Source organism: Amphiura filiformis, chromosome 1 (assembly GCF_039555335.1).
Source record: "Amphiura filiformis chromosome 1, Afil_fr2py, whole genome shotgun sequence".
NCBI classification, from domain to species: Eukaryota; Metazoa; Echinodermata; class Ophiuroidea; order Amphilepidida; family Amphiuridae; genus Amphiura; species Amphiura filiformis.
The window spans coordinates 5,624,644-5,649,236 of NC_092628.1; the positions used below are offsets into that span (position 1 = coordinate 5,624,644).

Genomic DNA, 24,593 nt, shown 5'->3' on the forward strand with positions numbered 1-24,593 from the left:
AACAAACAACTTAAGAGTTACCATGGCAACCATGAAAAGTAATACACAATTACCTATCGCCCACGTGGTTCAAGCAAACTTTAGAATTCACACTATGATATGGGACCTATTGAGAGTTGGGTAACCATGCTAATAGAAATTGATGATTGATATTGCAAGTATAAAATCCAAAATGGATAAAATATAATTTTAAAAATTATATGAAAATAACCCTATAAGTTAGGTCGGGGTGGTCCATCAGAGTGTACATTAGGCCTATAACCTAATACAAACTTAATGAAATGAAATATACCATGTAGGGGCTGTGCAATATTAATGAGCCGCGAAGGTTGCCAGCAAATGTTTAAATGCTGTGTTATAACCCCAGGGTTATAACATTTGAAAAACATCTTTTAAAAGTATTGGTAAAGTTTAAACCGTTACACACAACTAAATTTGTTCACTTACGTCTTTAAAAGTTGCTGCGAAGCATTGTATCATGTGAATTTAGTGTAAAAAAGTTTGCAAATGAACAAACATTTTTGTAATTTGGTTTTCCAAGTAAAGTGTCGTTATACCATAGGCCTATAAAACGTATTGGCCAATACTAACCATTATAGGCCTGCAAAACCTATTAGCCTAGACCTAATGATATAACGGTACGCATCCGACACTTACTTGGTAAACACTTTTATCATTTACTTTGCGTTTTTTAATATAAAATGTTTTCAAACGTTATAAACCTGATGTTGAAATGTCATTAAACGTTTTAACTAAAAACAAACAGCTGATGGTAATAATGGTGCGTGCTTCTGACAGGCTGTCTCTATAAACCCCCAGTCATATTCCGCTTTTAGTTTTAGGAAATTGTAAAGATTACATCTTTGATTCTCAGATTTGATATCTGGAGTTTGCCAATGTTGTTTGTAACAATTGAAATTGCAACTGTTGAGTGTTCTTTTCTGTTGTTTAACATTATTTAGGATTTAATGTTTTAATGTTATTTCATCAATTAGAATCTGTCAAATTCAGAGATAACCTTGTCACTGATTAATTTGATAACCAGGCATGCAGGTTTGGTTCACCGCAGAAGAACTGCTCTGGCAGTATTCGTTTTATTAACTGCCCATGCCCCTATAGGCACCCACCCAGTGACCACCCAACAAACTGACAATAGTTTTATTAACTGCCCATGCAAATCTGAATCATGGTCTGAAACATATGACACACTGATCAACAATTTTAAGGGCCAATTGATTTGTTTCCAGACCTTTTAAGCCCTGCAAAACCGTAAGGGGTCCAATGAGAATTTTAAGAGTCCAATTGATTTTTTCCAGGGGTCCAAACTGTCCAACAAAAAACTAAGGGGTCCCAGGACGTGCAAGAATGCTACCCCTGTTTCTACGTATTGTCTGCTTAACAATGTGAAGAAATAAACACCCACCGAAAATGACTTTGTTAAGCGCCAGGCCATGGGCGGTTAATGGAACGAATACAGCAGCAGTAACTCATTTAATATTTTATAAGTTCACACAACGGACACCTGATAGAACACATTATCCATTCATCATGGAATGGCTACACACGTTAGAAGTAAAATAAATAAAACTGGCAAAATCAAATTAGTTGCTTGCACACATTTATTCTCATAAAATGAGTTGCATTTGATCAAACTTATTAAATGTACACTTAAAATAACACAAAACATTATCTAAAAATAACAAGCAACGCAATAAAATAATTTCATTTATAAATTTCATCAGCGTTTCTCTACCCTTAGCCTTTCATTATTCATTTTTATATGCATGATAATTGTGACACACACACCATACATATACTAGTACTTAGTTGGTACAGCCAAAAATACTAAAAATGAGGTACATTCTAGCGGTACCTCTTTTCTTGTCATAAATAACGTACCGCTTGTCTTGAGTTACTGAAATTCTAGTGTAGAAACTGGATTCCTTGCCCCTATAATATAACTTTTGTTACCAGAGTGTTATTATTGTTTGAGAAAAATGCAAAAAATAGTCAAATTTAACAAGGGGTGTAGTACCAACATAAATACAGTAAATTTCTGCAGAGTAATACATAATAAATACATTGATCTTATAGGAAATGAGTCAAGGAAAGTGATGTACTTCATTACTCATTTACGGCATACCAACATCCATTTTGGTGGAAATTTATAATGCAAACATGTATTTTTGGCTTCAGTGTGGGGTTGAGATGGGTGAGGTAAGGTCACGATTTTTAAATTGTGACCTTAAAAATATTTATCTAGGGGATGCATTCTAGCAATGGTGATTCAATTTTTGATATCAGCTTTATTTTTTACATTGACCAAATAAGGCAAATTTGTGAAGTTTTACAACATTTCAGGTCAACAGATATATATAAATGAAAACACTAAATAAAAACTCCCAATTATGCCTACCCCTCGTCAAACTGGCATTGCTTCACACATGAATGTACAAATACTGTTATCTTCCTCTGTTTTTCTCAGTTGCACTTAATTTAAAAAAGTTTATATTCTTTTTGGAAAATAATTTCATGACTTTCCATGACACATATTCCTGGAAATCATATGTGATAATCAAATTCCTAGACCTTGCAATGACTTGATTTTTTTTTTCTGACCAAAATCAAAATTCCATGATATTTTACAGATTTTTGCCAATTGTATATAATTCCAGATTTTGGGGACCCTGTGACTTTACATGTTAATTATTCAAATATCCTTTCAAGAATACAGGCAAAATTTGGCAATGGGAATAAAAATTCAAACAGATATAAATGAGAAACAACTTATATCTTAACAAAATAAGAAAATTATACAAGCAGTACTTGAAAATATATACTCTACTCAACTTTACAGTTAAAATACTTGCAGCAGCAAAACATATGTAAAAACAAAGCAAACAAAGGATTGGTGCCACAAACTACTCTCCTGTTTTCCAAGTGAAACATAGCTAAATCCTAATCCTTTTGTTAGTTTTAACTGGCATTCAAAGTCAAATTCTAATATTTGACCAATATTAGGAAATAAGGGCCAAAAACATGCCCTCAAATAGCAACAATATTAAAATCGGACTTCATTGCCAGATAGAACTATCTAAAGGATTAAGGTTAAGCTATGTTGCATTTGGCAAAACAGGATAGTACTTTTTCCCTTTCATTATTCATTTTTATATGCATGATAATTGTGACACACACAAACCATACATATAATAGTAAACTGAGCTCAAAAAGCAATGGTGAATGGGTGATTCAATTTTTTGATATCAGCTTTATTTTTTACATTGACCAAATCAGCATTATTTTTTACATTGACCAAATAAGGCAAATTTGTTAAGTTTCCATGATTTACAATATTTCAGGCCAACAGATACGAAAACACTAAATAAAAAATCCCAATTAGGCCTAGCCCTCGTCAAACTGGCATTGCTTCATACATGAATGTACTGTTTTACTCATTTGCACTAAATTTTAAAAAGTTTTTTTCTTTTTGGAAAATAATTCCATGACTTTCACATGAAACATATTCCTGGAAATCATATGTGATACTAGTAATCAAATTCCTAGACCTTGCAATGACTTGATTTTTTTTCTGACCAAAATCAAAATTCCATGATATTTTACAGATTTTTGCCAATTGTATATAATTCCAGATTTTGGGAACCCTGTGACTTTACATGTTAATTATTCAAATATCCTTTCAAGAATACATGCAAAATTAGGCAATGGAAATAAAAGCTGTTAAGCTAATAATAAGCTGTTTCTCATTTATATCTGAACAAAATAAGAAAATTATAAGCAGTACTGGTTTTCCAAAGTACTTCAAAAATATATATACTCTACTCAACTTTACAGTTAAAATACTTGCAGTAGCAAGACATGTAAAACAAACCAAACAAAGGATTGGTGCCACAAACTACTACTCCCTATTCCAAGAAAAATACACCACAAATTGTTTGGGATTAAAAAAAAATATTATCCTGTTTTCCAAGTGAAACATAGCTAAATCCTAATCCTTTTTTTAGTTTTAACTGGCATAAAAAGTCAAATTCTAATATTTGGCCAATATTGGGAAATAAGGGTCAAAAACATGCCCTCAAATAGCAACAATATTAAAATCTGACTTTATTGCCAGATAGAACTATCTAAAGGATTAAGGTAAGCCATGTTGCATTTGGCAAAACAGGATAGTACTTTTTCCCAAAAAAATTAGTTCTGTATGATAAATCTGAAATATTAGCAAAATTGAGATTTTGTTACAAAATAAATCCTGAAAACACTGGGAATATTCTGAACAAGGTCCTATCTGCACTGAAATCTGCATTGAAATTACAGGCATTTCAAAATACAGTCCTTTTAACAAAATGAGCAAAAGTGACATTTTTAAAGGTACCACAAGGTTCTTTCTGTAGTTTTGGCCAGAGCTTTAATGTACAATAATCTAATATACTATGATCAGCTCCTAATAGGCGAGAATTATAGGGGTAGTTTTTTGTTACTGCGAAAGTTAATAAAGTCCCAACTTACACCTGTGTTAATTCAAAAAAGTATGCGTCAGTCACACATTACGCAAAGCCCACTTCGCGTAGGTACTGCAACCAGCTGTGTGTACGCTATTCTGTATCAATCCACAATGTTACGAGTCCCGCCTACTACGAGTTGATCAGAGTATATTACCTATTTGTAGTTTATAGCGACTGTCACTTATTGAATTCACCTGTAAAGTCACCCATTTTGATGTACTGCACCCACAGAATTATAGAAGATCCGGGACTCGACCGCCATTTTGATACAGGAATGGAGCAAAAATTGGGGGTATTTGGTTTCCCTCGGAATGCGCTCGAGGCATTCGTTGTCATGCAAGCGCATCATGGATGATGGGTGCATTTGAGAGACGCACTTGATGCAACCTGCACGCGAGTACCAAGGCGCTTCAGATGAGATACAGAATTGTTTTCGTTCGTCTCTGCGCACTGTCGGCAAGGACCCAAATACCCCAAGGAGTCCTGGTTCTCTTTCTCCAATTCTGTGGCAGCACCACAAATAATAAATGCCTAATGAAATGACATTTAGATTAGGGTTCTTGAAAGACTTAGATTAGGCTAGAATAAATTAGGGTTGAATATGTTAATCCAATAATGGGACAGAAAACTTTGGTCTTTATCCAAGAATCATTTTGTACAACTGTTGTCCAATATTAGTTGTCCAATTTTGACATCGTGTTCACAACCTTGCATACAGAACTCATCTCACATATTACAATGTTACTTCAAGATAAAAAAAAAGCACACAATTAAGGCAATAAACACAATTTGATGTATTGAATTTGACATCAAGCTAAATAATAACAAACAGTGGCGTAGCTAGAATTGTCCCGGGTGCCGATAACCAAATTAGTAATATCTGTGTGAATTTTTACTAGCACTCTGTTCATTATGAGTCATCATGGGATCAGGTCTACTGGACAACTTCCCTGTTTGAGAAGTGGGCACCATTCCTTATCCTATCCCCCGGGTGCCACAAACCCTAGCTACGCCTCTGATCACAAGCATCCTCTATTATAATGCTTAGGAAATCATAAGCATTACCTTGAACAGAATTACATTCAAAAGGAAAGACAACATAATCAAGGCTTTGTTTTAAAATTTGGTATGCACAAGATATTCTACACAATATATAAATACACAGTTATTTACAGTAATTCTCGCTATTAGCAATAAGGGCGCCGCCAGCGGTTTATGCGATAATCGTGATGTATCATGGGAAAATCGTGATGTATCATGGGAAAAGGTCGACATCAAGTCCGCGTACTGAATATTACCATGCTATTACATAAGAACACGTGACAATATTTTTTAGTTTGTCAATATAACGGTATTACACGCAAATCGATAGAGAAAAATTTAATTGTGCACATTTCAAATCACATTATCAAGTATTATTGAGTATCGATTCGCGTGTAACACCGTTATATTGACAAACTAAAAAATATTGTCACATGTTCTTATGTAATAGCATGGTAATATACGTATTGCGCGGACTTGGATGTCGACCTTTTCCCATGATACATCACGATTACATCGCAAACCGCTGGCGGCGCCCTTATTGTGAATAGCGAGAATTATGTCACCACTGAACTGATGAGAATACAATATGAATAAATAATACTTACGGGTTCCAATAAACCATGAGACTATGGAATTAACACTTTAATTAATTCTGACTAAACTGCATACAGAGAGTATTTTGGGCTATTCCAGTGAAAATACATACACCCCCTGTCTTCCATACCATAGGGGGTGTATGGATTTCAACTTGAATAGTCCATTTTACACTTATATATTTATGAGATAATTTCTTGAAGAAATGTACAATGACCCATAAAACACATGTTTTACCAAAAATGTTGAATTTTGGGCTAAATGGTATAAAATGTTTTAGTAAAATATTTTTGAAAACTAGCTGCAAAAGATACTAATATGTTTTTATGTGTTGACAAAATGTTTGCCAAAAATAATTTAACAATAACATTTTGACAATATGTTTAAAATTCTGCTGTAGCGTTTTTTCACATTTTAGGTTTCTGTGGCCTCACATTCAAATGTTACCAAATTCAAAATTTCTATAACATTCAAAAAACGTGTGCTTTTTGGATGGATAGGGAAAATTGAATACTCAAGTGGAAGAAGGGCCCAACTCCATCAACACTTTTTTGAGATATTAACAAAAAACTTAATATTTGAAAAGTTTTAGAGACAGACTGTTTTCATTTTTATGGGACCATTAGTACCGGTGCATAACATACATGTGAAATGATATATGTTTCAATGGCAAAGGTACAGGTCTTAATACGATAAAACTCATTTTTGTAAAATGTTGGAGTTGGGCCGTTCCTACACTTTCAACTGTCCATAATTATGTTCTTCCACTTTCAACTGTCCATGGATAGAGACATGGATAGAGACATTAGTTCTGCACAAAAACAACAAATTAAATTATTGGCTATTCCAAAGAGCTTTACCAGCCCATTTCAAACAGGATCACTGCACAATGCTATGGTTCATCATTGGTGTGTTGTAAGATATTTTGAAACTCTACTTTTGTTACTGGACACATATTGAAACAATAACTTACATTGTAACAAGAAAAGAAGTATCAAAATAAACAAATTTATCCATCCATAGAACTCTTAAATTGGTCATTGAGTGTTAATGTCTTTAAGAAATTACCTCTTATCAAAGTGTAATAATATGCTGCTGTGTGCAATTTATATTCTTTATAATAAGTTGTGCTGTCTTCACCTGTTATTTGTGTTTTCAATTTCATTTCATGAGCCATTCTAAAAGCTTTATTGTGCTGAAAACCCAAACATAATAACTTAGAGTTCCAGAGATTTAGGTAATTGTTTAGAGTAACAAAATTAACTTGGCATGAAACGTACAAAAAATTTTTATGACCATAATGGTGACTCATTTGCACAAAACATGGCTACATGCCAGCAGACCTACTCTGATGATAAGGCCTGTACTGTATTTGGATGTGATATCCAATCAGAGTATATGGGGCAATCCCTATTAATACTACATGTATGTAATTAGAAAAGTCATTGCTTTACTTCTCAGACATTTTTGAAAATGATTCTCCATTCAAAATTGACATATTACACATGATATGTAGGTATGTCAAGTCATATCAGCCACACAGTCGCAAAATACCAAAATAGTGGCATGTCACATATTAATGGCATAGTGATGTATGCCACATATTTACAAGATAGTGGCGTATGTCAATGATACGCCACAATGTCGTACACAACATGGGGAATGTTGTACACAATTTGCCCATTGAGCAATAATTATCTGATTACTTAACGATATGCTTGTCTTGAAAGTTTGTACATGTATTATGAAACTTTTAACTGATCTCATTATTAGCAAAAATGGCTGATACGCCGGAATATATGTCATGCGAGCACCAATTTATTGTCTCTTTTTGAAATTTTGACATGACCCTGGTTTTGTGGGAATGGTTCACAATATGGTCTGTGTTGCATTATCATCATGGCAAGAAGCGTTATAATGTGCATAATTAAAGATTGATGATAATTCAAATGTCCATGATATTCAAAACATGTTCATACTTTCAGTATACTTTTTTCATTAGATAAAATAGTAAAACAACTGTGCTTGATCAATTTGACCCTCACTCCTGATGAAATTAAAACCAATTGAAAGCCCCCAATTGGAATGCTGTAATAATTATCACAAGCAAGTATGTCTTGTAACAAAAGCTGTCAAGCGAGTACATGTAGGAATGGAACTTACCAACAATAGTGATGCATCCTAGCTAAAGAGCATCACACTTTATGGTAGATTCAATTCCTAATTCAAAGGAGAATTTACAATGGGGTCTGAGTTTCAAACCCTAGTGTGAGCTTTTTAAATATTATTCAATTTCAATTTTCCTTTTCCCCTAGTAAGGATACATTTCTATGTGCAAGGTATTGGTGATATGTGACTATCCACCACAACTGAGCCCGGATGTCGACAGTGCCACTATTGAGATATGCTCAATTGAACTTAACAATAAACAATAGGAAACAAAGGATTTATTGACTGTTTTATTGATTTTTCACTACTTAAATGTCAAGTACTATAGACATGATATACATCATTTTAAAGCTAATTTCAAGCAGAATATTTTAGTTGAATATCTCAAAAATGATGATTGGCGACTTCAGGGCTCAGTTGTGCTGGATGGTCACCTATTTAGTATTTATTCCATATACAAAGACTAGTCGACCTGTGGTTCAAACTCATCCATTACTGCATGTGAATAAACAAACAAAACATACTTGGAATAAATGTTCCTTCAAGTAACTTAAACTATCTCCAAATCTTACTTTGGAGGCACATTCTATACCATACTGCTTATTGGTTGGGTCCAATATGCACCATTAGGGTTTCTCTACCAGATGTTGATTTCTACCTAAATTCCTTCCCACAAGCTAATTGGCATATTGCATAATAATAGATACAGTTCATCTCCTTTGTTATGCATATTGTATTGAAACCCTAAAGGTGCATATTCAATGAGTTTTTAAAATTAGTGCAGTTCTTTTCAGATATCTATTTTAAAGCTTTTCAGAATACTTATAGTATGTGACATGATCTGATCCACTCGGGCCAAAGGCGGAAATTTTAGAAAAAAGTATGTTATTACCATCACTAATCTAAGCTTACTGATGTTGTGATTCCAAAGTCTCTGGCATACTTTATTACAAAGTTATGTCAATATGTTTTTTTGCACCTATCTTTGCCTACATTTCAATTTTATTGGTCTGGTTAGATCAAATTGTGTCACATATACAATCTGTATCAAAATGATTGGTACCCATCAGTTTTAATATGCAACATTGGATTGTCTTGAAATGAACAGAACTGATAACCTTTCACAACATTGCTCTACAAATTAGGCATCTGCATTTGGATGAGACAGTCTTGTCAATAATCATTAAAACTGATGAGCACCAATCAATTTGATACAGCCTTGATATATAGGCTATATACCCATATTTAAATAAGTTCTTCCTAAAATATTAATACTTTTGGTCAAAAGTACATATCATCTTTATTACTGCAAACCAACTTAAAAACACTAGTACCGTTTTGGTTCATTTGATTGAGTCCGCTTCACTAAGATCTGTGCAGTTCATTTAAGATCTGTATTAAGGCTTTTGACACTACTTATCGGGTTTAGTCTTCATCACAATACACTTTCTACAAAATTACGAACCAATACCTCAACAGTCCAATATGCTTAAGAAATGTTTGAATGAGTAAAAACTTAAAGTAAAAACATTTTAAAATCTTCACATATTAAAAACCAGCATCTGACTGCTTTCAATGTATACTATGATGTACAGTGTAGGCCTACCTAAGTTTATAACATGTTGTGATTTGATTCGAACCAGTAATCCTGTGATTAACTCCATACCATGGTATGCTAAGGAGATCACAAGTTGCTTTACAAACTCAGGGATTCAAATTTAACAAAGTGACATATATAAGTGTTCTTATATTACTGAATAGATTCAGTAAGTTTGAAGATTATGTAAATTTCAACAAAGTCAAAATAAGCTCACTAGCTTTGACGATTTTTCTTTTCTTCTCTTTTCCTGGTCCTCTCTTCCAGTAGGACAATTCTAGACCACAGAGTGTATAATTGAGGAACCAATATCATGAAAAGATACGACAGGCTCACTGCCTACCTGTCACGACTAGTGAGCAAGTTTTGAATTTGTTTTCAAGAATCTTCTTATATAAACAAGTGATACCTTATTATCCAATCAGGTATATAGATTTGCCTTAGCCAATTTGGTCAGTGGGTGATACATGGCCCAGTGTACTCCGGCCTGCATCAGTTTTACAATTTACACCACACAATGTTTTTATATTCTGGTACCTTGTAGAATCCAATAGTATCCTCTAATAAAAACATTGCACACTGTATAAATATCAATTGTGACATGACCTGATCCACTCCAAACCAAATGTATTAATAAATGTCAAATTTAGGAGCACAAATACAGTAAGAAAAACAGACTTAACTATATCAACCACATCTGTTTATATAGAGCTGTGGAGATTTCAACTTTGATAAGTGTGATGTAGAAGCATAGCACAAGTCATCAGATTGGGAGCACCAAGCCTTATGGGGGTGCTGGGTGTTTTTCTGTAATTTTTAATGAGATTTCTCAAAATGTTCACAATATTTTTCACCCCTGCCCCTATGACCTTACATCACTGGTTTGGTGTCCGAATAGTTAAACAATGACAGCCAGTCAATTGACCTTTTCGGTAAATCCCATAAGCCTTTGCGAGTACACCCGAGATGTTGTCATTTGACGTCACACCGACTTGCAATGCGCAGTAAATATGTTCGCTAAACGATGTGCGCAGATCGGCATGATGCCAAATGACGACATCTCAGGTGTACTCGCAAAGGCTTTTGGGATTTACTGAAAAGGTCGATTTGGTCTGTGTGGATCATCTCCTGTCACTTAATACATATTACATACAAATAAACATAACAGCTGAGCTTTTGAAGCTCCAAATACACAAAAACCGACAAACAGCAATTTAGTTTCTTTGGAGGGAACATTTGATACGATAGAAACAAGTAAATAAATAACCATATAAAAATACTTTGTCCATCCTGATCACCCCTTGCACTCATCATCCATCAGGCAGGTCCTCTGTGTTCTCATACCCCAAATTTGTGTCTCCTCTTTCCTCACTAGTCGATAACTTCTTTTTCTTTTTCCTCTTCTTCTTTTTAGGTTTCTGGTTGCTAGTATTATTGGAGTTTGAATTTGCCACTACGTGTGGATGGTCTGTTTCTGGCTCAGTTAAGTTAGATGGATCTAAGATTACTGGAACAAGGAAACAAACATAAAAGAAATATGTGATAAGTACATAATTATCAAAATATTGAATCAGGTCATGTATGACCTTTCTGATGATATGTACCATCCATGACTGGCCGTGACAAGTTGGTGCACTCAGATATTTACATTGAGCTTGCTAAGCCATTTAGTTTTGTCTTTCCCACTTAATACTGCCAATCAAAATAATGCTCTTCAAGAATCCAAATTAAAATGGATTATTTTGATACACAGTAGTTTCAGCCATGAGACTGCACTCTCCTAAAAAACCTGAAAATGTGAGTGAAATTGGGTAAAAAGTACCAAAAACAGGCCAAAATTAAATAAGTTGCATAAATTTTGACTAAAAAAATCCTGTAGTTTACACAGTTCATTTGTTTTTGTGTAGTGGCAGTTGTATCAGTATACTGATTGGTTACATACATAACTACCATATCATTATGATCAACATATTTTGACAAATAGCATCCAACTACAAACCACCTGCACATGTACCTCATGGTATTATATAACTATAGAGGGCAGCATTACAATTTGTTGGTGGCACAAATCCAATTTGCTACCCACACTCGACAAAACAAGTAAGACAATTCACAGGTAATGTATGCAGGGACAGTTTATATCATAAACTGTTATTTGCTATTCTGTAACATCACAACATGCAACAAGACCATGAACCACTGAGCTACCTCTATAAAACTTGGAAATAAAACAAATTAGTTCACATTCATCTGACGATTCTGTCAATTAAACTCCAGCTCAGCCCCTGATCGACTAGAATCACTTAACTAGGACAGAGTAGTTTGCATACACTTCAGCTCAGCCCCTGATTGGCTAGAATCGGGTAACTAGGATGGGGAGTCTTAGTTACATTATACTAACCAATCACAGGCTATAGGGAAATGATAGACAGGATTGTAAGATGTGAACTGGTTTCTTTATTTCTTGTTTTATTTATTTTCACTATGAAATAAACATCGACCAAAAATTAATCACCCCCCTTTATTATGAGATAATAACTCAAAATGTATACATCAAAATTTAAAATTGTAATAGCAAAAAAAGTGTTGTTTTGCAAATTTTGATGCCTCATTTATCTTAATAGCACAAAATTTTTTGCTATGGTGACCCTTTGAATGAAAAAGACCCCCATTCAAAATTTGCACCTAAACCCATTGAAAATGTTGCTAGAGTACCTGGTCACTGGTCACTGCGGGTCATCCTTGAGTATCTTTTTAGTGCAAACTTTTGAAAATGCATCTTTTTCATTCAAGGAGTCACCATGGCTACAAACTTTGATCTATCCAAACAAATGAGGTATCAAAATTTGCAGAATTAGCCTGGGTTTATTTTTGCTATTTTAGTTCTTAAATTTGATGCATAGTTTTTAAGTTTTATATCGCAATAAAAGGGAGTAATTACTTTTTGGTAGGCATTTAGCACACACTCTATACTTACCGCTACCCTTCTTTATAGGTGGCAGTGGTTTTCCTATAGGTTTCAACTCCACACTGCCTTTCTTATATAGCTTCTTAACAGGTGTACCTGCACCTGTTCCTATTGCTCCTACTGCTGCTACAGGAGCTGCTGGATTTGATGGAGGAGGCTTGTCTGTGGACAGAGTGTCCACTTCTGTCATGTCTGGGGTCATCTTCTCTTCATCATGCATTGCATCGGGGTGCACTTTGCTGTGGGTAAAAAGGTCAATATCAAAATTACAATATTAATGTAGCTTGCTTTTCTCAGATATCTATTAGCAGTTGTGCCCGTAATTCTAAAAGGATATTGGTTCAACTACAATAATAACTAGCACAACATTTGGCTTACACTTACAAACACAATCAGGAGACACTATCTATCTGCCGTCTACAAGCCCACCATGCTCCACCTCAATTTCATCAAAATTGGTCACCCACCCCTCATATTGAAAATCTTCCTGGGCCACTGTCCTAGGTAACTGTTACTCTGAAACATGCTCAAATATTGAAATAATGAAGAAGGAGGAGGCCTATATGTATGCTTCACCCTAGCAGGGCGTAACAATGCGAGACACAAATTAATATATGCGAGGATCGGAAATAAATGATGCAAGCCCGAGAAATTATGATTTAAATGACATGTTTGGGGCTCAAGCAATTAAACTGACATATGAACATTTTGAGAGAGAAAAAAAATCAGGACTCAGCAGGGATTGAACCCTGGTAGTGGGGATTGAACCCCAGTCACTGGTAATCCTGTGACCGAGGTTCAGTCCCCGCTGAGTCCTAATTATTTCTCTCTCAAAATTTTCATTTATGTCAGTTTGCTCGAGCCCCAAACATATTGAAATAAATAGTCTACAAATGTCCTATATACTTACCACTGTGCTAGAATTCCATATTTCTTCATCCACCATATTATGAATGCCACTATGCAAACAACTAATACCACACCGAATATCACAGCAACAATAATGGGCCAAATTTCATTTCCGTCTGGATCTGGAATATAAGAGAGAGAAACCAAATTAAAATATCAGTTTGGGTTAAGTTTAAACTATAAAAATTGATATGTTCATATCTTATATTAAACACTTACAAAATGCAAGCAACAAAAGCAAGCATGCGGATATTATGTAAACCTCTTATCCGGATATTGCAAAATATGTCAAACCTTTCATACACACATTGTTGCCAGAAGAAAAACATTTTTTTAATTTAAAATATTAGCACTAATGGAATACTGCCACAATGTATCGCTTCACTTAGAGTGTTTTCTGACAGGTATTTATTGTGTGTTTTTCACTAAGTTTAATCGTAACGATACTCATCAGGAAATTACAACCAAAAACTTATTCTTGTTCCAGACATAATAATACAGTGGAAATAAAATGTTTTTTATGTCCCAAGCATGTGTATTTATACATTCTAATGACCTAATAACACAAAATCTAAAAATCCCAGACCCTGACTATTTTGTATTAAGTGGGTTCCATTGGGCTATTCCATTTAAAATCCACACCACCCCTGTGGAAGATTTTGGAAATATCTTCCACAGGGGGAGTATGTTTTTCAAATGTAATTGGTCAGGGTTAATCATTTTGAAACCCATACTCCCACTGTATTATGGCTTTACCTATGTCTTCCACAACTGGAATGAGTATTTCAAATGGAAGTTACCCAATTGTCTATTCTATTCAAAATTGATACTCCCTCTGTGGCAGACCTTCGCTAAATCTTCCACAGGGGTAGTGTGCATTTCAACTGGAATAGCTCATTGCATGCATTTGATTCTTAGGATGATTACTACCACCCGGGAGTATTGAGAATCCAGAACAATTTGCAAGCTTTATAATATACAGTTTGCTTTACTGGCAGGGAACACATTGGGACATTGATTACCATATTTCAGATGACAATTTTCATTTTACTACAGTTGCACCCTGTTCTGTCTACAAATTGGTTTGTCTTTGATGCAATATAAAATACAACATAAAATGTATGTTCCATTTTGAAGAGAAATGATTATGATTTCATCCAAATATATCCATAGATGTACAAATACATGCCTGCAGCTAACATGAAGAGAAATTACAGTCTCTTATTCACGAGATGTTATTTTTAATTTGGGAGCACTCATCCCATATAACGCACAACTGGGAAATAACTAGTACAGAATGTATGGCTATACATATCACCTATTGCCCATGGGCTGTCAATATCTACTATTTGAACTGACTTTACTATGTCAAACATATCAAGGGAAATCTCAAATTACTATGGACAAGTTTCAAATACATCTTGCTAGTCTTTTCAATACAATGCGATATGAGCTACCCCTTGCACCTCCCTGCTTTTGAACTTGGGATGCATATGATTTTGTAAGTAAAAAAGTGCTTTGAAATTTCAGTGTGCATTTTACTGTAAATTTTGCTTGGATGAATGTTAAAAAGACACAAGAGGATGGAAATTAAAAAAACAAAACTCCTAAAGATGCTTAGAGATGTTTCCAAGCATTACCATTCATCAATTAAAATGAATCCACTCTATGCACTCTGTTGGTCATGTTGGTGCGGACAGGTTTATCTCACATACCTGGCGACTGGACACAACTTTGGGATTTTTTCATTGCTGACATGTACACTGACTCAGAAATAAGAAAGATCCTGTATGCTGTCTCTTTTTTCAAACCTGTTATCCAGGCTCTGAATCATTTCACTTCTCTCTCTGATCTCATCAGTGATGACAAAGACAGCAAGGTGAATGTGAGATTCTAAGATTATTATTTGATGTGTAACATGTACTACGCTTTGTATGAAAATATATTACATTAGCTGCATCCTGCAATGGTCAAGTTTTATACAAAATGATGGTAATAAATATGTAACAACAACAAAGATTTCATTTGTTGAATGTTATTATTTAAAAAAACCCTATGAATAAAAAGAAAAAACAGTTTCGAAATTGTGACTTTGTCCTCATATCGCTTGATGATAATACAATGGCAGTAATGATAACCACAGTGATACTAACATAGATCACCTATCGCCTGTGGGCTAGCAATACTGTTTGAACTGCCATCACTATAATACGTACCCAAACACATTGCAGGAAATTGACTATGGCCATGATTCACTATTCATCTACTTGAATGAAGGATTCTCACAATATTTGCTACCTGAAATTACAGGAGAATCCCGTCTACAAGCACATATGCCTATCAATGAGTTTTTTTACGAAAGAGACGGAAGGCATGCACCGGCCATAAAAACATTATTTGGAGATTGAGCAACTCTTATTACTTATACAGGTGGCTGTACAAACATGTACTAAGTATTATTGTAAGATCAATCTTTTGTAATGTTGTTGTTTGAGGGTGTCTACCTTCCGTCACAAAACCCTCATTGAATGTTTGTAGACGGAATTCTACAGTATCTTGCTTGAATTGGGCTTCATTCTAGAACAGCTAAAGCAAAGACACATGGCTCAAAAATGGTAGAAATAGTTCGATACCCTCAAACTTTGCAATGAAAACCATTTTTCTTTTTTGTAAGAGATTAATAAGAAAAAACCAAATGATCATGAGGAATCTTGGATGTTGGTTATAAAGCTCTGAATCAAAAAGGTACTTAACAGCAGACTAATGAAGTATATTGACGATAACACTTTAAATTCAAATCCAATAAATAAGAACAATGTCACTTAAAAATAAACTTTCAGATTTTTGAAATAGGATAACTTTAAACTCGGATGAAAAAATGCCATTAAAATATAAACTAGAAAAGAAGTTATAGATGAAAACATTGGGTATTTATACAAATAAACGAAAATAGTGATTTGTGTGGTAAATCAGCTCATGAATACTTAAAAAACAAATTTGGCAATGGTGCATTATTCCAAATATGACCAACCTACTGAATCTATCCCTAAACAAATTATCAATTGCCTGTGGCTCAATAATTGTGCACTGTCACTGAGCATCATTTTCTCAGTACAAAGACAAGATGAAAGATTCTCAGAATGCTGTGGTTTTCAAACGCTCCTTTCTAGGCAGCTGGGTGAATGAACCAATATGCCTGCGGTATTATGGCTTCATGACGAATAGGAAGAGTCATTATTAGAGTGGTGATATTGTGGCTAGAATGAGGTCACAACTACAAATTATTATACTGTGAAGCTTTTTTGAGGATCATTAACTTACTTCCAGAAAGAAATAAAAAAGCTGATCTCGACCAGTAGCGACACCAGGGTGGTGGAGCATTGAGGAAAATTGCCCGTCTTGGGTCTTGGGGTTTCCACAGATGCTTCATCAAACAAATAAAAAATAAAAAGATCACTTTTGGTGCTCAAATTTGCAAGGTTTTAGGTCATTTGTTTTTAGAATTTTGTCCCCCTGTAAATCATTTCTAGACTGCCACTGATTATTTAGGGCTTAAAATCAATCAGTCCCATTGTTGCTATGTGCCTCTGATTGTTTCAAATAATAGGTACGCGTATAGTGTCGATGCGCATGTGCTGAACAGTGTTATATCATATCGTTATGAATTCGGCAGAGTGACGAATCGAGCATTTTGAGCACATTGAGTAACTGTATGCTTGTGATTATGTTTCAGGCGATCTTTCATTTCCACCAAAAATTAATGATAAATCTTACTTCCCGACGTAGATATTGAAATTGTGATTTGGACGAATCGCGCCTAAGTGCGATTAATGAATTTGACCAAAAGACTTAATCGTATACTTAGCTGTACAAATCATGATGATAAATTGTATAGTATAGCTGAAAACTCCGAATCTTCTATATTACATGTCATATACTGTTATTTTTGATACCAATGGATAGCTATAGGTATCTTCTACCCAGTGATGCCAAAATAAGTACAAACATACCCCACACGATATCGCTATGGCGTAATTATGTCAGAGCGCCGTCGCAAAATTGGGAAATTTATACACAAAATATTGTTATATCTACTCTAAAATCCTTGATTTCAACTGGAGTTTTCACTAAATATTACGGGGATGACTAATTATAACTGATATACCAAGTTTAGAATCTATAGCCTTAGGATAACCAGCAATTTTTACATAAAATCCCCAAATCAAGGATGGGTGCTATAGTTTACACGTAGTTGAATGCGGATTCGTCCCCGTATGTAACTCTTTTTGCAGCGGTTGACACTTTTTGGATTTAGCATAAAGCCGAATAGCTGTAAATACCTGTTTTGAAGGATATATCGATTGTTTCAGAACATGCAAGTATTGCAGATAATTAGTGCACATTCACTTCTATAATATACATTTCAAATGAGTGCTCACGAATGTTCTCATATTTTAGAAGGGCCGATGGAATGGTACCAATATTTTCAAACGCCGTTTACTCAGAACAGCGATTTTGCGGATTCGTCACTCTGCCGTGTTCATAACGATATCATATCACACCGGTAAGAACCAATAAGATTGCAGGAACATTCTCAAGTGTTTTAAAACATCATGTATCTTTCATCAGAATATAGAAATGCATGTGATAAAGAATTTGGATAAGGCCAAAAAAAAAAAAAAAAAAAGGTTTGTCTCAAAGCTGACGAGAAATTTAAAACAAATGCGAAATGCGATTTTTTTTTTTTTTTAACGCCCGAAAATACGAAAATAATAAAAAAAATTTAAAAAAAATTGCCTACCTGGCCCTCTGTTGATCAGATTAGGTCAGTATAGATTGTCATGTAATTTGTGAATAACTCACTGAACTACCGGCCCGGCGTGAGTCGAAGAAAAAGTGACAAAAATTTGACCATGAATTATGTTTTATAGTCAAAATATTCCACTAATTCGATTAATATAATGATATTTGGCCTAAACTTGAACTCATTTGAAATGAAATGTCAGTTTTTATTGAGTTTTACACTCATCCATGTGCTTGCAATGCTGCTGAATTCTGCACTTTGGCGAAGTCGAACTGCATTTTATTGAATTCGCGAACTTTTATGGCATAAAGCAACATTTTTATAGTAAGTGCACTGCTTGGAAACTTTCTTAAAAAGCGAGATAGTTGGTTTAGAATCACGGCGAGAAAATTTTGAGAAAAAAGCCGATTTTTTCTGGAAAAAACTAAAAAAATTTTTTTTTTTTGAAATAAAAAATTTCCGCATTTGTTTTTGTCAAATCGTGATTTTACAAGCGCGCGTCAGCTTTGAGACGAACCTTTTTTTTTTTTGGCCTAACAATAAAGATGACACTCTCTGAATCCAATCAGTAACTATATGTGACTATTCCCATGTGATTATTGATGCTTCTTCTCTTCATGTTTCAGCTTCTATACTTTGAGTGGCATGGTCAATAGGTTACTTACGACAGTTTCCAACCCTTTGGCTATTGACTGAAACTGCACAGAGTACAGAGTTATCAGAAAATTGTCATCAATGTTTAAGGTTGAGTCTGAATTTGTGCACAATTACCATAAAATATGTGATCACATACAAAACCTTGTAGTTATCAGCCAAAATACAATAATTACAGTATTTCCTTACAATTTCAGGAAGAATAAAAACCCTGATCACTTTCTTTCTTCGTACTCATCCATTTCTCTTAAAATTAACAATGACCAATGTCAGCAATTGTCAGTTTTTATTGAAATGGTCACATATTATTAATTCCTTAAGGGCTGGGGTATGAGCGTTTGGACAGTATTTATTGTGGGACATTAGAGCACATCAGACATATCGAATTGCATTCTGAATACGAAGAATGTCATTCTGATATCAAATAATTTTGATTTTTGAAATTCGCAATTTAATACACATTTTATGGCAAATCATTAAAATTGATATTTTTAATATTTAACAGTACTTGAAGTAAACTTTATAAATCTGATGATTTATACTTAAAGTGTATGTAGGTGGGATGAAAAGCCGACGATCAATTGAAAATTTTGACCTTTCGTATTGAAGATATGGATGTTTTTCCCAAAACACCAACAAAAATTAGGTCTTTTGGGGAAAAAATCCATATCTTCAATATGAAAGGTCAAAATTTTCAATTGACCGTCAGCTTTTCCTCCCTGCTACATACACTTTCAGAATATGTCATTAGATTTATATAATTTACTTCGAGTACTGTTATATATCAAAAATGTGAAAAATATCAATTTTTATAATTTGTCATAAAATTTGTATTATATTGTGATTTTCAAAAATGAAAATTATTTGATATCAGAAAGACATGCTTCAGATTCAGAATGCAATTCGATAGGTCTGAGGTGCTCTCATGTCCTACAAAAAATACTGTCGAAACGCAATAAACGCTCATTTTAGATCCCTTAATGTGGATTGAAAATATATGAACCATTGTCTGGATAAAATATACGATGAAAGAAACAATCTTGCTATTGTTCTCATTTATAAGAACCTTCATCACATACAAATCACAAGTGCATATTTACTCATAAATGTCTTATCATATTTTATCTTTCTTATCAAATATTATCAATATTTATTTAGTTGAATCAGACATAGATCATTCCTTGAACCTTTCACATACACCGATTTTTAAGATGTCGAAAGACTTCAGACACATCTGTGTTTGCTTCATCTCTTTAGAATTTATCTACAGCCTAGGGTGACTCTGACACAACTGTATAGTCTGAAATATTAATTATTATTACACAAGTTGATCCACAAGAATCAAAGTATGAAATTTTTACAATTTGGTTTTGGCATTTAATACTAACTAAATTGTTCAGTACCTTATAATGAAGTTTCCTAGCATACTTGGTTGCAAAGTTACTAACTTTCAATTTGTCCATTATCTTGTGCTTTATATCATTTTTTCCCCATATTTTATCATATCTGAATTTCATTAGATTGCTGACATCAGTTTCAGATGCCAACAGATAATATATCACATTATCAATTTATTACTTGCTATAATCCAAGAATGAAGTCCAAAAACCTGTCAGTCCGAACCACCGCTAGTCCGAATTTTAAGCTTTCTTAACACTAACCCTAACCTTAAACCTAACCCTAAACCTAACCCATAATCTAACCCTAATGCTAACCCTAACCCTAAAAATTCGGACTAGTGGTGGTTTGGACTGACTGTGTTTCGGACTGATGGGGAGACCCGGTTTGATTAGTCAATGACATAAACTATTCAGTTTTGTTAGGTTTGGGTATTATAATGGGCCTACTCTATAGTAAGATTTTCCTGCAGTACAGTACTTTCAGAGACACCCTGCATTTCAATGTACAATTCTAAATTATTAACGCTACTTTTCTTACTGCACAACCACGCAACAGTACTTAAACATAGAACTATTTTATTTTGTCAAAAAGCTTTCAGCATAAGTGTCCCCAGAGCACATTTTAATTCATCTCTAAAATTGTAGTCTCCCTGATCACGGAAGTAGATGAATAAGACTCTTTCCATGCTCTGATCAACAGTTGATGACAATGAAGCATTGGCAATGATGAGTATGTAACCTGATAACACACCAGATTGAAATACAAACTAGTATTTTAATATTGAGTGTCTGTAACAATTATGGATATGCACTATGGCTAAAGGCAGTTAAATGAATGAAACTGGGTTATTCTTGGTACTTTTGCCAGACTTAAACTTGACGCAGGCATTTTGTGTGTTACATATCATATACTACAATGAGCCATATACTTGCATTCAAAATGTCATTGCAACTTTCAAAGTAAAGTTTAAATGAATCTGAATGATAAGTATCCTTTGCACAATTCACATATATAGTCTTCAAATTTGCACTGCAGCAACCTAACTCCATTTTGAAGTGCATATGAAAAAAAAGCAAGAAAGAACATTTTGAGTCATGGTGATATATGTCCCCTTCGGTAGAAATGTCTTGAAAATTAGACTGCAACAGGCATAATAGTAAGTAGCTTGTACCAGGGGCGGATCCAGGAATTTTCAATAGAGGGGGCGCCGAGCCAACACCGCCGCCGCCACGGCTCGGCGCCCACAAAAAGTCAGGCGCCGATCTGTAAAAATACACAGAGTCAGGCGCCGATCTGCAAAAAATAGAGGGGGCGCGCGCCGGGTGCGCCCCCCTCTAAATCCGCCACTGTGTACTGCATAGTGCCTTTGATAATTTCAAGATAATGCCATTTGAAATGTGTGTTTTTCATGAATAAGGAACCTGCATCATTGAAAACAAACAAATGGTATATCAAATACCAAAGTTACACTCTATAGAGGTAGTCATTGTGACGTCAACGCCGCCATCTTGTTGCTAAGATCACCACGTTGACGCTTGACTGAAGAGGTGCGTCGCGCGCTGCGACTTCCGCGTAATCGGGAGCGTAATGTCTAACGCATGACATGCAGAATGGCAGTACCCACAAGATGGCGGATCCCGCGGAAAAGGCTGACGGCCTCTATTGCTGGGAAAATCAAGTGCATATTGTACAGGATACCCTATTGAATGACATCTACTGTATTTGTAGACCACCAAATAACTTCTCCATTGAAAAGCATGTAAAAATGAACTTTTTTAAGCGACGTTTTCTACGTGGTGTGACAATATTTTTCACTTTTTTATATCATCCCTGTATTAATTAAGGACTGAAATTTCATTTAAGCTTCAATTTTGGTGAACTTTATAGATTCAGTTTTTTATTAAAAAATGTTGAAAAGCGACGCCGCTATTTCAACGCCAAAACTAGCATTAAAACTTGTTCCGTTAGCAGTAATTCGGACAGGGCCTACTTTTCTTGTGAAATCGATTTGTATAATTTCATATCTATTTTAGACATTAAATTTCATTTAAATCAGAACATGCCAACCTCAAGAAGAACATAGTCCCTAAGGACACCACATTGTCTCCAGTAGCCATATACTTTTAACCGGAACTCATCACCATTGCACCTTCCGCGCAGTGATTTGGTGTAATGCGCCCTTTAGTTCAATATGTGATGTGATCAAGTAAAATGAGCCAATTTGTGAAGTAAGACCATTTTTGTTTTTTTAGATATTACATGTACATATAGTTTTCAAGTGCTGCTACATCTAGATCGAAGCACTATAAAAACATAATGGGCCACAGGCATGCACATATAAACAGAGCAAAAAGTAAACAGATAAATATAAATATTTTTAGAGCTTTCTTGAATTCAAAAACAGTGAAACATTGTCTAATATAACTTGGTAACTCATTACAAGGAGCAACACAAAAGAAAGTCTTGCATTCAGCAGACTGAAGCAACTTATTGGTATTAATATGCACAGTAAATGGAGTGGTATCAAAGGGTATGCAAACTGGTTCCTGCAGGGTGATAAGGGTAACACTAAACTGAGAGGTAACTTGGCAAGTTATTTACATTTATACCTAGGGTATTGTAGAGGCTATCAGGGGTAGCATTAAGGCCCGAAAGTCGGGGGTTGTTTTCCCGTGTTTTTCACTCCAGAGCTTGCAGAAAATCCAAATACATGGGGTGAAAATTAAATCTCGGGGGTGAAAAATGTTTTGCAGTGTAGTCAGGGGTAGGAGTAAGGTCCAAAAGTAGAGGGTCAGAGTTCACCCCCGAGCTTGCACATATTCCCAATATAGAGGGTGAAAAATTAATATTTTTTAAATTTAGGGGGTCAATTACCCCCAATCTGGGGTTAACGCTACCCCTGGAGGCTATATGGTTATCCAAGGGAAGCAATTATATCCATGTTGCAGTAAACAATACAAACACTTTGGGGTTCGTTAAATCAATTTTATTAGCACCCAACTGCCAATTTTTCTTTACTCATCTCAACAACACATACCCAGGACACAATTCAAGCACAAATGCATCTTTTCCAAGACATGGTATATAAAGAAGGTTCATCCAGGGACTGCTGTAAAGTAAATGGTATCAGGGCTTGCTGGGAAAAATAATAAAAGGTTTTTGTAGCAATTAAAGGGATGGATGCATTACAGCCGGAGAAACAACCACTGTAGTACTCTTACCAGTCCTACTGCCAACATAGTTAGTTGATTTGGTGGTCCCAGCTGCTGAAGTTTTAAAATTCAATCAAATTTAAGAATTGTGTGAGTTCTAAAAACTGCCTTTTTTGCTGTATTGCAACACATCTACAATCAAGTGCAAAACTCCCTGAGCTGGGATCAACACAATACCTCCTTCACCCAACAATCCAAATTGAGGCATTTGGTATGGTATATGACATTGAATAAGGGGCGGGGGATAATTGAACTGTGTATGTGTCCCAGCAGTTTTGCATTTGAATATTGCTATCTATTTTAAAAAGATTCTCTTATTTACTAGGATTTTGGAAGCAGATAGAAGCAAGATATATTTGTCACCAACAGGTGAAGAACACAATTTCTACTGTAAAAGACTATGGGAGGGTCCTTAAGGTGGGTATGGGGATATTGGCGGATACATTTTTCTGGATCACAAATTACTTACTAGTTTAGAATAAGAGTTCTCTTTACAAAAATTTTTAACTGTCACCAGCATTTGCACCTTTTTAAAGCTCTCTGACAATATCTGGAACTCTAGGCATAGGCTTTCACAGATATTAATTTCAGCAATATTTGACAACATACCTGTACACTACAGACCGTTTGTATCACTGTTAACAGCCAATTAGGCATACACTGCTGTATACATACATAATGCAACACAGAAACAGACAGCTTGGCAATGTATTATAATGGT

The 24,593-nt window shown here is 34.8% G+C and overlaps 1 protein-coding gene across 6 annotated transcripts in view; it reads right to left on the reverse strand.

Annotated features, from left to right (window-relative positions):
* Positions 1–8,864: 8,864 nt before the first annotated feature.
* LOC140157358 (uncharacterized) overlaps positions 8,865–24,593 on the reverse strand; it is a 47,476-nt gene continuing 31,747 nt past the window's right edge. For 3 of the 6 annotated variants that reach the window (XM_072183370.1, XM_072182925.1, XM_072180885.1), the window contains 4 exons: positions 23,882–23,926; positions 13,803–13,923; positions 12,902–13,131; positions 8,865–11,431 (listed from right to left, as the gene is read on the reverse strand). In XM_072183370.1, coding sequence (XP_072039471.1) covers positions 11,235–11,431; positions 12,902–13,131; positions 13,803–13,923; positions 23,882–23,926 — 593 coding nt within the window. In that variant the 3' untranslated portion in view covers positions 8,865–11,234. The remainder of the gene's footprint in view (positions 11,432–12,901; positions 13,132–13,802; positions 13,924–23,881; positions 23,927–24,593) is intronic. The other 3 variants (XM_072183994.1, XM_072182147.1, XM_072181408.1) reach the window with 2 other exon arrangements.